This window comes from Lagopus leucura, unplaced genomic scaffold (genome assembly GCF_019238085.1).
Source record: "Lagopus leucura isolate 7727_CA_CO unplaced genomic scaffold, USGS_WTPT01 Super-Scaffold_650, whole genome shotgun sequence".
NCBI lineage: Eukaryota > Metazoa > Chordata > Aves > Galliformes > Phasianidae > Lagopus > Lagopus leucura.
The window spans coordinates 7,051,961-7,067,838 of NW_024962253.1; the positions used below are offsets into that span (position 1 = coordinate 7,051,961).

Below are 15,878 nucleotides of genomic sequence, written 5' to 3' on the forward strand. Positions count from 1 at the left end.
ATAGGAAAAAAAAAAAATAAAAAAAAATTAAAAAATTAAAGAAAGACTGCTCCCTGCTTGTAAATTGAATTTTTGGCAGTATGAAACATCATTGATAATTGATGCATTTTAATTGGTATTTTTGCACTTGCATTTCTGGCGATCCAAAAGTAGCATAAGTTATGGCCAGCAAACAGTGTACAAAAAGAGAAAAAGAGTAAAGAGAATTTAAAAGGTCTTTTATTGTTATTTCAGTAGAAGAACAACACTGAGAATATTTTGTAAATAAATGGAGCAACAAATGGTTAATTAGAGGGTTGATAGCTTAATCTAGCTTCTCATTTCATTGTGCTAGTTAGCACTAACTGTGAACCATCTGTCTGAGGGTTTAGCACTACCCCCACAAGTATTTCATTATGCAGCTTTAATATGCACTTTTGACAGAAATGGAAATGGGCTCAGATCAGTTTTCATGTCACTCCAAGCGACATAAGTTTTCAAGGCTGGAATACAAATCAGAGAACACAAATCCTTCCTCCCCTTCACCAGAGCACTCCCAGCTCCACTGCCTGCAATGCAAATGCTGTGTTCACCTTTGCAGGGAAGGTGGAAATGAAAACTAACAAATAAAGTTCTCTGCATTCCATGAGGGTGTGGATATATGCATCAACAGAGGAGTTTTCTGTTTCTCCAAGAAAAACAGAAACTATGGGTACAGCTTTCAAAGCCTGTAAAATCTTTTTCCCAAGCAGTGGCATTTATGGCCCACCTGTTGCTTCTGTAGAGACATGAGGGCTATAAATCATCATCTGTGTCCACGTGAGAGCTCCTTTTGCCCACATCTCTGGGAAAGCCTTGTGGGTGGGATGGTCCAGCAGGTTGTGTGTTAGAATGGCTGGATAAAGCTGGTGAGAACAACGTGGGGATATGCTACCTGCCTTTGAGCTATTGCTAATTCATGGCTGCAAGACCTGTAATCCATCTCCATGAATAAGCTGGAGATGAGTTCATTTTATATGATTACAATCTGTAAAACTCAGGGGAAGTTACAGGGGAAGTAGCAAAGAGAGATTGACCATGATGACTGTATCAAAGCAGAGAGCAGACTGAGTTATTCCTCAGGCACAGGGAGAAAAATTGCATGTCTGTGGCATCCATTTGGAAGACATATGCTGAAGGTCTAATTCTTTGGAAAGCTGCAAAAGAGCTGCTGTGAAAAAAGTTAAAAGTGCTAGCTCAAGTTTAAGAAAGCAGGGCAATGCAGTGAAGCTTTGTAGACCATGGCAGGTGAACAGTGGCTCATCATTGGATTGGAAAATAGTGGTTGCCTAGGATCAGTGTTTAGAAACACATTATTTATGGGGAAATGAAGGATAGCTTTGGACTAGTAGGAAGGATAAAGGAGCTGAGGTCGTGCCTTGAACCATTGGAACTTTCCCTGCTCTTGTCAAGAAGTTGAGTTGTAGAAATTCAGCAGGATATCTCCTCCAGAAACATGGCCTCCAGAAGCATGCAAAATGAGCTCGGCAGAGGTACGTTCCTTCTTCAATGACATGTAATGATGTGGAATTGGCATGCCACTCTATCTCTATTCTAGAAATACAATGATCAGGCCCATAGCAAAGAAACTACGCTGTACACCCAAACAAAAGTGCTGTTCACAAGGAGCTGGTGGCTGGGTAGGGAAGATTAAGGCAAGCATAGTGCCTTTTAGCAAGATAGGACACCAGGGAAAAATGCAATCAGTAGAAGCAGTTGGAGCCATTTTACATACTGTATTCAAAACTCAGGAAGAAAATGACGCTTTCCTTGTACTAGCAGGAAAAGAAAGAAATCTGCCTGCATGCTAGATAAAGAGAAAGGCAGGGAAATGAGGCTTTGCTTGAGAGGATGGATTATCTGAACGAGTGCTCACTGCCTTTGTCCTCTTTCTCAAGCGTGGGGAGGCTTAGCACAAGCAGGATGCACAGCAATGAGTGATGCAGAGCACATTACCCTCTCCAGGAACCAGTCTGGGCGCATCCCCTTCGCATCTGTCCTGATTCTCATCTTCCTCAGGGGTGCGATATCAGCAATTTCCATGATGAAGCTGTCCTCTTGGCCTCGCTCAAATCTGGAGGGATTGAAAGACCAAGGAGGTTTCCTGCTGTCTCACCACGTCATCGCAACTCGATCCTCATGCAGCTCATGCCTTGCCAGCAGCCTTGCATTGAAAGTTTATGAGTGCGTTTTATGGGACTTGAGCTCTCCTGCCCTGTGATCACCAGCTACTGTGTTTTTGGCAAGCTGTCTTGGCCCAGATCTGACAGGAATTCCTCCTTCCCCGGAAAATCAAGCCTGTATGAGGTACCTGGAGCAGTTCCAGGCAGCTTGCAGTGTGCATTACTATTCTGACTGCAACCAGAGCAATCAGGTTTCCGCACATCACCTTCTCCCTGGCAGCTGCCCACATGCCTACCCTTAGCCCTAAAGGAAGGTAAAGCAATTGTTCTAAATCTTCTTTTGCTAAGATGCATCGCATAACTTTGCATTTGCTGTGGTGATAGACAGTAACTGCAGCTCAGCTAAATACAGCCACGTGATTGCTAGCCAGCCCAAAGCCCACGTTTAGTAACTGAAGACAAATGGTGTTAGAAAGAGACTCAAACTGACCATCCCACACCCCCTCCTCAATCTGGATTTGCAAACCAGCCTCATCGTTGCTGAGAACTGAGGTGGGTTTTTTATAATGCTGCTTCAAACATCTTACCCTATGCTTGGCTGCTGTATACAGGCACCAGGAGGTGTAGGAACTGCTCATCCATAGCAATCAGCAGAAAGAAAGAAAAGGGGGAAAGCAGCTAACATATGCTTCCTGAAGAAGACGTCATACTGGCCAGGACTGCCACTACTCTACCACCCTTGTAACATCAATGGTGCCAAGAAACCCTTGCTCCAGTGCCTGTGTTGCTTCAGGCTCAGTAGTACTTGGTTTGGAATAAATGAATCTGCCAGCTTTGCCCCAAATACTCTGGCAGACTTGCTGCAAGCATGCAGATGGAAATCCACCCTTTGCTAGGAGCAGGGCAGCCACATGCAGAGATCTGTCCAGCACCAGCATGGCCACTTGTTGAGTTGTGTTGAGGTCCACATTTGCAAAAAAAAATCTTTTCATGAGCAAGCAATACGGTGGGATCTGAATCATCTGAGCAATCTGGGGAGAGCTCTGCAAGATGTGGGCACTACCATAATACAGATAAGCCAGAATGATGTTATCTTATCCCTGGCACTGTACTCAGCCACCTACTGCTGCACAGTGCCAAAGCACAAAGAAAAAACATTCTTTTAGCAACCCCTGCTCAGATTACACCCTGCAGCATGAATGTGATTATCCTCACACCATTATCTGAGCCACATGGCTGCAGATGTTAGCAATAGGGCTTGGCTGGAGCCTCTCAGTTTTCATCCAGCGTTGCTTCCCCTCCACTCCCAGAGGCATTTGGACAGGGTGTTCTGGTCCCAGTTCACAATTATTAAAAGCTGTGTTAGCTCTTAAAAAAAAACTCCCCTCTATTATTTGTCTTTGTGTGGTACTGGATACCAGGACATCCCTTTTCACCATGAGAAAGAAAATGAGAAAATGGGCTTTTGTGCCTGGATTGGACTGATTTCTATTTCTGTGTCAGAAAAAGGTGTGACCCTTCCAACCTGGATCACCCTGTGGTCCTGTCACTGGTTTTCAGTGCAATCACTGTTACTTAGAAAGCTGCAAAAATAAGAAATAGACCTCTCTGTAAGTCCGGTACTCACCTGTTACTTCCTAAAAGTGATTACATGAGATGGAAACAGTTTCTAAGGGGACAAAGCAAGTGATCCAATAGCATTTTTCTATCCTGAATTTATATGAACATGAACAGAACTCCCCCCAGAAAACAAAGATGAGAGGAAAGAAGTACCAAGAGGAATTGTCTGGCACCTTGCCTTTTCTAGGACACTGAAGCATTTATCTGAGGGATTTCATTAAGCTTTCCTACCATGTCTGCACTTATAAATATTTCTATTGCCCGGAGGTCTTGGCAATAACAGTAATGTAGCTAAAATTGCTTTAAATCTGTGACAGGTTAGGCAGACAGCTCTTCATAATGCACTAAGCTGCTGTGAGTGAGTTGGCACAGCATGGTCCCCGTGAAGATGAAGTGTATTTTACCCATTTGGTAAGAGATGCATCAGTATCTCCCTACACAACACCAGATATCAATATCCTGGGAATATAAGCATAGTAATTACTGTTTTTTTACATGTCCTTCTTATTTATACCAGGAGTTTCTATCATCTTTTTTTTTTGTTTGTTTTATTCCGGTAGAAGAAATACGAGGCCACAAACAGCTCACAAACTGTGTGGCACACTTTTGTTGGGTTTTCATATCCTCGTATCCTTTCATATCCTCATATCCTTTCATCACTCCACTCGTATAGATAAATATGATTTTTTTTTTATAGGCCACATAGTTTATGGATGTTGCTTGCCTGGTCATGAAGAGCAAAACTGCAGGGGCTGCAGCTGCCTCAGTGCCTTAGGAGAGCTTTGGTTGATGAACCCTGATGCAAACTCTGCTTTGCTTCTAAGAATGAGCAGTCATGGTTTGTTTTCCCACCTAGGCTTAAAAAATGGCAGACAGATGAGCATGGGATTGCTTGGGGTCTTGGAAGGGGATGTCACTGGTTCTGGGACATGTTGCTAACCAATGCAGTGCCCTGCGTGTTGGATGTCTTTGGTGGGGAGCAGCATGATGAGCTCTGGCTTTCCACAGAGATTTCCATCAGCAGCATCTCTGCTGCATTGGTCTCAGAGCAAACAAGATTTGTTGCTAGCTAAACACACAAAGGATTCAAGCCTAGATGAAAACACTTGCCCAGACGCTCGCTCTGCTATGACATCCCCTCAACAAATAGCGCCATGCTTTGAGCCTTATCTTCAATTACACAGTGTGTGGTACCCAACACTGCAGTGGAGGATCTGCATCGCTTGGAGGATGGGAAGAGTCCAGCATCATCTCAGCAAGCTGTGCTCAAATCATGTGGCCAAAGGCTCCAGTGCTCTTGACACTCTGCTTTGCTGGGAACATCAAGCTCAGAGGTCATCAGCTAATTAAATTTAAGCATAACGAAGCTTGCCTCTAAAAGATGGTTAGTGCCATGCCTGTCTTTGAGCATGCCAAAGCTTTCTCTGCTGAAGGAGGTGTTAGGAACAGGAAAGCTTTAGGAAATGGATGAGTAGCATGTGGGATTTTTGGCTTGCAGAAGTGCTGGCGTCAAACTTGGGTTACAGCATTTGTTAGCTGTTCCTGCTGCAGAAAAACATGAAATTTCACCTTTTTAGCAAAATCAGAGCACTCAGTGTGGCATTCCGTGCATCTCACATCCTATTTCCATCTCTCTGCACACCAAGGCCACATCTGCCCAGGCAGATGTCATCACACGTCCCCTTTGTGCCAGCTGCTGAGGAGGCAGCCCTGGTTGCTACACTGAGTGGTTGCAGCAGTGTGGCACGGATCCAAAGCCAAGAAGTTTCATAGCCCCTTAGCCCAGACTTTGGCAGCCCTCGTGCTGCTTTAGGATGCAAGCTGTCTGACATCTGGCCAGCTAAGAAAGGAGGAGCAGATGGATCAGAGTCAGCACCTTCACAAGGCAGGCACAGGCATACTGGTTTGTCTTTCCTTAATTATGCAATCACTAATGGTTTCCCATCTCAGCCATTAAATAATGTTTAGATTAAATTACTTACTCTGCATAAAAGACGTGTTTTACAGAAATTGCACCTGTGGTTTTCCTGAAACATGCACAGTTTCTCTTGGGGTTGATGAAGGACTTCACCACTCATCTTTCTGCTTGCAGTGTTTCTCTCTTAAGGCTGCTGAGGTTAAAAAATACTCCTACAAACGGCCACAGGATTATCTCCTCAGGTATACAGAGCACCTTTTTTCTCCACTCTGCTAAATACATAACATAACTCTTAAAAGACTCCTGAGTTCAAGTTCAATGAAATCAATGAGTTTCAGTAGAAGTATGATCAAAGCCTCCAATACTTCTTGACTTGATGCTAGACTATGTTATCACTCCAGTGCTCAGCAACAAAACTGACAAAGTTTCCATACCTATCTCCATTTTTATCCAGCTGCATCTCCTCAGTGTTCCCATTGGATCCAAAGACAGTCATGAAAATACCAGCATCGGTACCGCCGCTTTCGATGTCTCCAGTCACAACTGTGACTTCGTATAGGATCTGTGGAAGGTTTCAAACAATGAGATCTCATTCAAAGATCTGCCCTCGACCCATGCAAAACCCTGGGCAAAAGGCTATCCAGGCTTTGCTTTCTCTGTAAGAAATGGTTATAATGTGGATTTCCTTCACAGTACAGTTTTTGGAAGTGAAAAACAGAGAATGAAACTTATTACAGGACCTTCCCCTTTACATAACCTAGCATTTGGGGAACAGATTTTCTCAGCCTACATACATTCCAAGAGGAAGGGACATCCATTATAATCAGCACAAGCTTGGAGCACTGTGGGGATCAACTGCAAAATGTCTCTCTCAAGTGCTTGGTGTGTGCATCTGGGTGACATTTCATCCAACACAGTTAACAAAGTTAAAGTCTACACGTCTAAGCACTTGGTACAAGGCAGCTCCCTCACTGCCCGAGGAGACACAGTGCTGTATCCAACTGAGAGCGTTCCCAGATCTCCTACTTTAAAGCTATGCTGATTTGTGAAAACTGCTCTGCATCATTTTCACCTTATTAGCCTAACTTTGGTCTCTTCTCCTGACATGTGAATAATAAGATTCAGAATAAAATATTTCAAAAGCATGCAAATCCCAGTAGCTGTCAATGGTTTTAAGACTTCTGGGCCACTTAGATGCTTCCAAGACTGTACCTGTGATAACAAGACCTCTGGATTTGAGAGGAGAAAGAATAAAATGAAATAACCCCAACAGAACGTATTTCAAACGCTGTTCTGTCACGCATGTTTTATTGGCCTGAATTGTAGATGCCACATAAATCAATAATGCAAAGGAATAATATCACAGAAGAATTTATTTTTTATGTTCATTCAGACTTCAGCATCTTGTCTATCTTTTATTCATCCACACATTTAAATCATAGCAGAGCATCTTATTTGCTGTAAGTGGGAGAAGAAAAACTCTTTTACAAGTACATTAGGGGTTTTTAATGACTGTGATGGATACTATTTCCTCTATGTTTGGGAAGGCAAATAATGAATTTAAAACAAGGAAAAATATCAAGCCAAGAAGAAAATTAGATTGAAATGGGTACATATGGCTGTACAAGAGTCAAGCAAAAGCAAAATAAAACAGCATGAATTTTCTTGAAGCTAATAAAGGTTTTAGTCTTCTTTGAACTCTATTTAAAAAAAAAAAAGAAAAGAAAAAAAAAGAAGGAAAACGTAGTAACTCAATTTCTAACTACATCTATATATGAGGGAGCAGTCCCAAATCCCCTCTACCAGGAGACTGATCAGAAAGTCGGATGTGCACTTCTGATTTCATATCTCAAACATCTCTCCTGATTTTCTTCAAACCTTTCAGCAAGTTTCTGGCCCAACATCACAGAAAAAAAATGTTATTTAGATGTGTCTATTTGTGGCATGCTTATGAAAAAAAATATTCAGCACCAGGCTTTTAAAGGGAGGCAGAACAAAAATCCTCATTAGCATCCATCTCAATCTGCAGACAAATCGTCAGATCACTGACAGAAGTTTTCAAACTTTATTCAGGAGGTTAAGCAACCAAAGGGAAGTTTTGAAGCAATTATGTTTCAACCTTAGTGTTCATCTGAAGGAGTTTATTTCCCCTCTTAGGGGATTTCTACTGCTGAAACCTGCTCTGATTTGTTAAACTCTTTGTGGTTGTTAGATATGTTTGCATGCTTTTGTGTGTCTGGGGAACAAACTATTTCAGGAGAAAATATTTAGCTTGGGGATCAAGAGCAGCACAAAGAAAAATAAATGTCCTTCAAAAGCATAACCTCACTGTACACAGAAACACAACTATAGGTATTCGAAACTGACATACAGGCATTAATTATTGTATTATTGTCTCATTCATCCAGATTGGCATTTCTATTATAAATCTTGCCCCGGAATTCAACTTAGCTCAGCTTTCCAAATTGTACCTGGTTGAAATATGGCACAGTACACCTCACATCAAATTCCATACATTTGAATGGAAATACTGTATATTTTTTACATTGTTTGTTCAACTTCAAACTTTCAGTCATTTGAAAGATCAAACTTACAAATGCCTACACGTTTCATCAGCTTCCAATTATTATTACTTTCTAACCAAATTAAGGTTTTCCAAATTCAGGTAAGAAAAGTGGATATGTGGCCACAGGATGTGGAGATTATAATATTCCCTTCTTCAAATAAAAATCTCAAACCACGAGCAGAAATCAAAGCATGAGGACTGCTGGTGCATGACTATACCAGCTCAGCTCCATGTTGAAGGTACAGGATGAGCTGAGGTCTTACCTTGATGCCCACGTTGACACAGTCTGCATCCAGAATGTTGAGGATCCGTGAGGTGAGACCATCACCCTTGTCTCTGGCCAGCCAGCATTTACAGACAAAGTTGTACATGACACCTTTGGTGGGCACGACGATGGTGAGCTCTTCCAACAGCCAGCAGCTCTCAGGGGTGGCACCGTCGTGTCCCACCTATGAGAGTCACAGAGAAAACACATGCTGGTTACTGGGAATTTCTTAGAGGAGAGCTGTGAATTGCTATCTTTGGTCTCTGATGAGTACTGACTATGTACACTTTCATGCAAACCACTTTCACAGGAGAAGAGATGAGCTGCAAAACCATCTGTGCCCTTTCTGCTCAACAGGCAACGCATCAGTGTGCATGCTAGCTGATTTGGGCAGGGAAGCTTGGGTCATCTCCTGCCTCTCATGAAGGCAGGGAGGATGATGCTATCCCCAAATGTAAGCAAAGGGACCATGAGGTAGGTGGAGTACACTAACCTACACAAAAACACATCCACCCCTTACTGCCCCACTGACCACTACCCACTGCTGATCTCTGCGCATTTCTCCATCCTTCCAAACCCTTCAGTTGCTTAGAAGTGTCAATCCAAAGCTCTGCAGCCAAGATGGAAAATGTATCTATACAAACACCTGCACGTATTATTCGTATTCTTCAAGGAATTCTTGCCTCACAAATCCACAGCTCCTTAATTGAAGTACGTGCATCAGGCTGTTTCTATTTCCTTATATTATATAACCTCTGTGTTTGTATTGAGGAGCCAACAGAAGAAGCTGTTGCCAGTTGATTTACAAAGACCACTTCCTCCATGCCTCCATGGCAGACCATCCTGAAGAGCAGGAAACCACGTAAGAGTGGCAGGAACTTCACAAGCTCTGCATGTGTCTCTCTTACAGGATGCAGGAAACTCGTGCTTACTTCCATGCAGACTTACAGGGATGATTATCCATCTTAGGTGCTGTAAGAAATTCTTTCAGTCACTCCAGTGAACTATCTGTACATGAAAGGCTGGATGAAAGACCTACCTACAGCTCATTATTTTCAGAGAAAATGTTGTTTATGCCATTACTGGGAAAATGAGGTCTTTAGCTTTCATTAAAAAAAATAAATGGTGATACTTAGAGCTGCTCAGGAAACAGTTTTTTATAACAAGTTCATCTAGAGTAATGTATCGATCATGTCTTTTTTTGCCCCAAAACGAGTAATCTTTTTTTATCTGTCTCAGCTATCACTGCTATTAGGAACATTATTACTATACTAATGTCTATGCAGCTGCAGAAAATTAGAGTTAACCACCAGGGAAATTTCAAGTATACAATGGACGCATTAATTCTCAGATTTCATGGGTGTGAGGTGAATGGGAATACAACACACTCCCATTCCCTCTCTGTCAGCATGGCGGTCCTTCCCTGCACCCACAGCTCTGAGATCTGTGCAGTGCCCCTTCAGACGTGTTGCAGAATGGTGTTGGTGAGGTGGTGAGGAAGGTTCACATCCACGGTTCAGTTTTAAGGAAGGTCCTGATGATGCCATTAAAGTCTGCTGCTCTTTTGGCTTTATTACAGCCATGTCCTCACGCCTTGTTCCAACACATGGCTAAGACCAGATATTTACAGCAACACCTAACTCTTTTGGTACCAGTGAACAAGGCATTCTGCTCTCTAGGCACCTTGGAGAACATGCATGCAGGCAGATTTCCATGGTCCCTTAGAATAACATTGTAAAGTCTGGGACAAATTCATTCAGTGGTGAGTCATCCTTATGGCTGGATCTGTAGAGCAGAGCATTAGAGTTCATCAGCTCATTTCTGAATTTGTATTCAAGTCTGATAAGAATAACTGGCCAAATACAACTTTCAGATTCAAGTAAAGCTTCAGACGGGCCATGCCAGTGCAGTAAGCGATCTGAAGCCGTGTCCACCAGTAGCATAGATTGAGTGTACATATCAATACAAAGACAATTTGAGAAGTCTGAACAAGCTGGAGAGACAGCATTTCCATGGCAGGCAAAGCCATAGCCTGCTTTGAAAATCTTTTTAATTCATTCCTAGTGTGTCTGAGGGACTGATGGGTACTTCAGACTAAGACAGCTAAGGCACCATTTGCACTGAGCAGCTCACAAACACATCAGGGGAAAAATAAAACGAAGGTAGGCAGAAGGGAAAAGTGCTAAAATATGGGTTTTCCTGCTAATTTTGTAAGGTGTTGGGAATATTAGGAAGACCTCGTGGTTTTCCAGGACCAGGTCTGTATTCAACAGGGAAGTGGACTTTAAACACTCCTGTTTCCTTGGCTTTACTTTGTGCCTGTGGTTGAATGGCTCTGAACTAGAACTGGTTTAAAAGCATATAGCTCAAAGCAGGACTTTTTAGAAGGCACCTCTCTGCAGCTGCAGCAATCCAGGAACAAAGATTCTTTTGTTCATCAAAAGAAATTACTAAAACTGATTTTAAGAACACGCTATGAAATGTGTGTACCCAATAATTCCTATTGTGTATTTTCATGTCAGCACGTCCTTTAAAGTAGTAAATATTATAACTGTAAATTTACAAGACAGGTACAAATGGGACCCTTTTGAATTCATTCATGTTCCACTGTTTCTGCTTCCACAAGTTTTTGCCACAGGAGAGTGGTGCCAGTCTAAAAGTGGCATCATGCTGCAGATCTTACAATCCTGCTAGTCTGTTGCCTGGGTTATATGGAGGGCTTCTGGAAAATAAAATCCCCCTGCTAAGCTATTTGCACATGGTAACACATTCAAAACCTCTTGCCATCTTCCAGAAGCAGACAAATGCCAAATCTGAGAAAGAATTGTTCCTCACTCTCCCCAAGTAGATAACTAGCAATTTTCTGCAATGGCCCTGAACACTGCAATTTTCTACAAGGAAAGTACAGACTGGCTCCATGGCAACCAAGGCATACAGGCACAGAGATGCCATCACTGGGATGTGAGTGAACAGGGGACCTTCCAAGCACAGGGTACTGCAGGAAGGAAAGCTCAGAACCCGGTGCAGGTGACCTCCAGCCACAGGCCTGGGAGTCACAAACTGAAAAGGGAAAACAGAAAAAGAAACAAGGCAGCAGACTGGTGGAATCAAGGTTAGTGATGAAAGGGTCCATAAGAGTGCTATCCATCCTCAAAGTGATGCCATCTGCTTTACTAACTCTGCATTCCATTTACGAAGTTTTCTCTTCTCTCCCATTTGTAACCCTTGTGAAATTACTTATTTTCCTTTTCTTTCCTCTATTTCCAAGTGTCTACTGCTATCTTCTACTCTCTGTTCCTTCCTCCCCACTCACTATCTGCTTACAAGCATATTGTTTTCCCCAGACAGCTCTCTCCCCTCTCTGACACAGAGCTATTATGTAGGCTTTTTCCTGCCTGTCTGAGCTGGGCTGATGAGGCTGCTTCCACATGCATGCAGTCTAGAAAAGAAGAATTTCTATAGTTGCTTCACTTTCCAACTTTGAATGAGAGATGGCCAGATAGAAAATGCCTTTAGCATCCATAATAACCACGCACTTGGAGTGAATTAAGAAAATGTCTTGATAATGAACTCAAAAGTAGCATGGGCATTTCTCAGCGTGCCAGAATCCATTGCCTGAATGAAAAGGAATTGGATTGCTTCAATCTATCAGCTGCTACAACAGGGTGCACAACTGCAAAGATTTTTAATTGGGATTTCTCTCTTTGTATCTCTTTCACACCTGTCTTTTTGAATAGATAAGCACACACATCTAAAAAGATGTTAGGGTTAGGGTTAGGATTAGGGTTAAGGTTAGGGTTAGGGCTGAGGCTGGGGTTGGCTTTGGGGTGAGGAGAGGAGAGGAGAGGAGAGGAGAGGAGAGGAGAGGAGAGGAGAGGAGAGGAGAGGAGAGGAGAGGAGAGGAGAGGAGAGGAGAGGAGAGGAGAGGAGAGAGAGGCTCATGACATCTTACGATGCTCTATGTTTCAGGACTCAGGGGCTGGAGCAGGTGTTCAGGAGATGGAACTGCCATATGAAAGGTGAATGATACACAGCAAGTGTCTGGAAGATTCATGTAAGGTTTTGGCTCAGTGATGGAGAGTCTATGCAAATTCTGTCTCCCTGAGCCACAGTAGAAAGAATGGCTCCTTCACTGATATCTATTTGTGCGCGTTACTTACGAGCAATGATTAATTGTCTTCTCTAAGCCTGGGTCCTCTAAGCTCTGAAAACAATTTTCATGTTTAGCTGGAAAATTACACAAGATGTGTTTCTCACTGCAGGCAATTTATGAAACCCAACTGGAAGTACTGTAGGAATCAAGTCAGAAAAAGACTGACGGAAGGCTGCATCCTGGGAACCTGCAGTGCAGCTGTCAAGCAACAAGGTTTGACTAAGAAAAAACAGTGCCAGAGTTGGTACTAAACTGTGACATGCTACGACTTCCCTCTATTTCAACATTATCTTCTAGCTCCTGAGCACTTCAGATTTGCCAGATATAAAGATACTTATTTTCAGGGTTGGTAGCTCATGTAATCATTGTAATTGCATTAGCACTTTCCCACCTACATTCATTGCAGACCCCAATGCCTCTCCTTCACTGAGTGCCACGGAATCTGTTGTTTCTTTGGCTGTGTGTCCCAGGTGCCCCCGTGCCCACACCGCACAAATTACCTCCACTTTTTTGATTTCCCCAACATCCAGGCCCCAAACAGAGAATTTCTCCACGGAGCCATCTGCAAACTCATCTTTTCCTTCAGGGAGATCCAGCCACAGCCTCTCAGTCTGCACTTTCTGAGGACCCATGATGATGATGAACACTCGGCTGTCGGTGCTGGAGTCGTACTCAATGCCCGTCGTGACAGTGATATGGTATGGGATTACTGCAGGGTTAAACCGAGGTTTAATCATCAGAAACACCCCAAACATACATGCATACGTGAGATTTCATCCTACCAGAGAAGGTAGTTTCATTAGGTACAACGACATGCTGTATGGGGCAACAAGTTGCCCTGGAAAACTATTCACATACACATTTCAGAGTGAGTGTTGCAAGGGTTACATTCCTTGCTGGCTCCAAGGAGGTTACATGGGCATAGCACCAAACAGATTTCTCCCCGGTAGCTGTCAGATCAGCAGAAAGGCTTGAAATCTTATTTACACCGAGAGACCTTCCTGAAAATGAGTCCAAGCACCTAAATCTTTAGTAGGCCATTAGACCACAGTGATTTCATGCTCACCACTCAGAAAAGGCAAATAAATATACACTGACTCCAAGGTGAACCATCAATGCTGGAATGTCCCAGTCCAACTGCAAACGTTCTCTCTTCTGCTTTATGTCAAGGAGATCTGTGATCTCAGGGTTCCAGCATCCCTCTGCAAATCCAGCCAAACTCTTTGTATTAAAGGCAGTTCAGCCCACAGTTTTATGCATTACATAATAATATTGATTAAAGGAAAAACCTCCAGGCCAAGGTTTGGGACTTTTATTTTTCTTGTTCTTTCCCTCCCCCCCCCCCCCCCCCACCTCCCACTTCTTGTTGTTTTCAAAAAATTTCAGTTCATCTGTTAAAAGGGTGGAAGTGCCAGACTGCTTTTCAAGTGCTTTCCAAAAGCTCATTTGGGTAGGCCAAGTGGATGGTGCAGAATGAGATGCTGAATACTTGTTTGATTTCTCAGAACATTTATGCAAGGCTCTCCAAGCCGTTCTGAAAAGACTCCGAGCTCCCAAACTTGCATTGCTTCAGACTCAAAGCTCAGCCTGGCTCATCATCACATTTTCATTTTTAATGAGGGTTCATAAACCTTCATTCAAGCTTGGCTAGCTTTCAGATGATCTATGATTTACATCTAATTTTGCCTTATGAAAGCTAAAAATATTTTTGGGTGGAGGTTGCACTAGAAACTTACTGCAAGTTCAGAATGTGTTCAATACCAGGGAAGACACAAACTCAGGCAGAGCAAATCTGTACTTACTTCTGGGCTCAACAGAGCCCAAAAGCTCTGTTCAGCCCCCAGTCTGAGGCATCTGTGCACCAGCACAAAATGAACTGATGATTAGGTGAAACTCATTCTCCCTTTTATAGTATAATTTACATTTCAGTGTGCACATCAGCATAATAATCTGTGATGCATTCTTCACAAAGTAACCATTGGAGTAGAAAAGGTTTAAGCGACAGGCTAGAGATTTCATGGGAGTGTCAGGGAGTCCTGTTTAGATCAGCTCCAAGATGTTTCCTCTTTTGCACAGGTTTCATCCTGTATTCCTCTGACAAGCTTCACAGAAGGATCAACTTTTCCAGCTGATGCTGCATCCTTGAGCCAAAGCACTGGAAATACCTGCGCTAAATTTGAAGACTGTGAGAAATAACCACATCCCACCACTTGCTGTTCTTTCCTCTAAAATCTGTGAAAGCGATCTGTAATGCGTGTATGGCCCTCCTCCACTGACTCCTTTCTCTAGGACTCCATAGTCATACTTCTTCCAACCCAGGAAATGCAATACCTGGGGAAAATAGCCATCACGGAAGAGCCTGGTGCCCATCACAGGTCTCTCAAACTTCTCTCTTTGCTCCCTATGTCCTGAAGTGCCTCTGCAGAGATTAGGTTGTTCAAGGGAACCTGTGCCCCTTGCAAGGGGCTGTGTTCCATGAGGAATGTAGCCAGAGCCTTGCATGAAGCAGGATTCTCAGTCCAGGCATGAGTTCTTTCCCCACCAACAGGACTTTTCCCCATGCTTCATCCTCACATCACCTCAGTACTAATTACCCATCTTCAGCATGAGAGAGTCAGAACCAGGCTACTCAGACTGACACTCCCTTTCCCAGGCAACTCCCAGCACCACTTCCCTAATCAACTAATTAACAGCTGGCTCTTTTTCCAGCTCAGGAAGTGGCTGTCTGGCACAAACAGCCCATCTTATCCAACATTCCTTCAAGATGCATTTCCTTAATGAGGCTGTGTCACTGCATCAGGAATGGAGGTGCTGACAAGCTCCAGGACTCGGAGCAGAAGGACCACCCCTGCACAATGGGGGCAATGGGAACTATCCCAGCTCTGCTCGTGGGAGGTTCTCTGCTGATGTTTTACCCATTATTTGTGAAATGACATGGCATACCAGCCAGGCAGATGTTATCCATTGTCTCACCACAGAAGTAATATCAGAAGGAACATGAGAATAACTTATTTTTTGTTTGAGCACACAGTATGGGATTACAAAAGAATTGCCCCAAGACACACGGATTACAGTTGGGTTAAAAAATGTGCAACATTCTGCTTCACAACTTGGAGGATTGGGATGTACAGCCCCTGTATCACATCACAACAAACTACCAAACACTAGCTGAGATGCAGTAATCATTCACCAGAGTTACCTTGGTCCACGTAATA

The 15,878-nt window shown here is 43.2% G+C and overlaps 1 protein-coding gene across 1 annotated transcript in view; it reads right to left on the reverse strand.

Annotated features, from left to right (window-relative positions):
- The window catches only part of LOXHD1 (lipoxygenase homology PLAT domains 1), a 105,089-nt gene that overhangs the window by 25,045 nt on the left and 64,166 nt on the right, over window positions 1-15,878 (reverse strand). The window contains exons 29-32 of the mRNA XM_042862396.1: window positions 13,164-13,372; window positions 8,509-8,694; window positions 6,114-6,241; window positions 1,975-2,092 (exon numbers count right to left, since the gene is read on the reverse strand). Of these exons, the coding sequence (XP_042718330.1) occupies window positions 1,975-2,092; window positions 6,114-6,241; window positions 8,509-8,694; window positions 13,164-13,372 (641 nt within the window). The remainder of the gene's footprint in view (window positions 1-1,974; window positions 2,093-6,113; window positions 6,242-8,508; window positions 8,695-13,163; window positions 13,373-15,878) is intronic.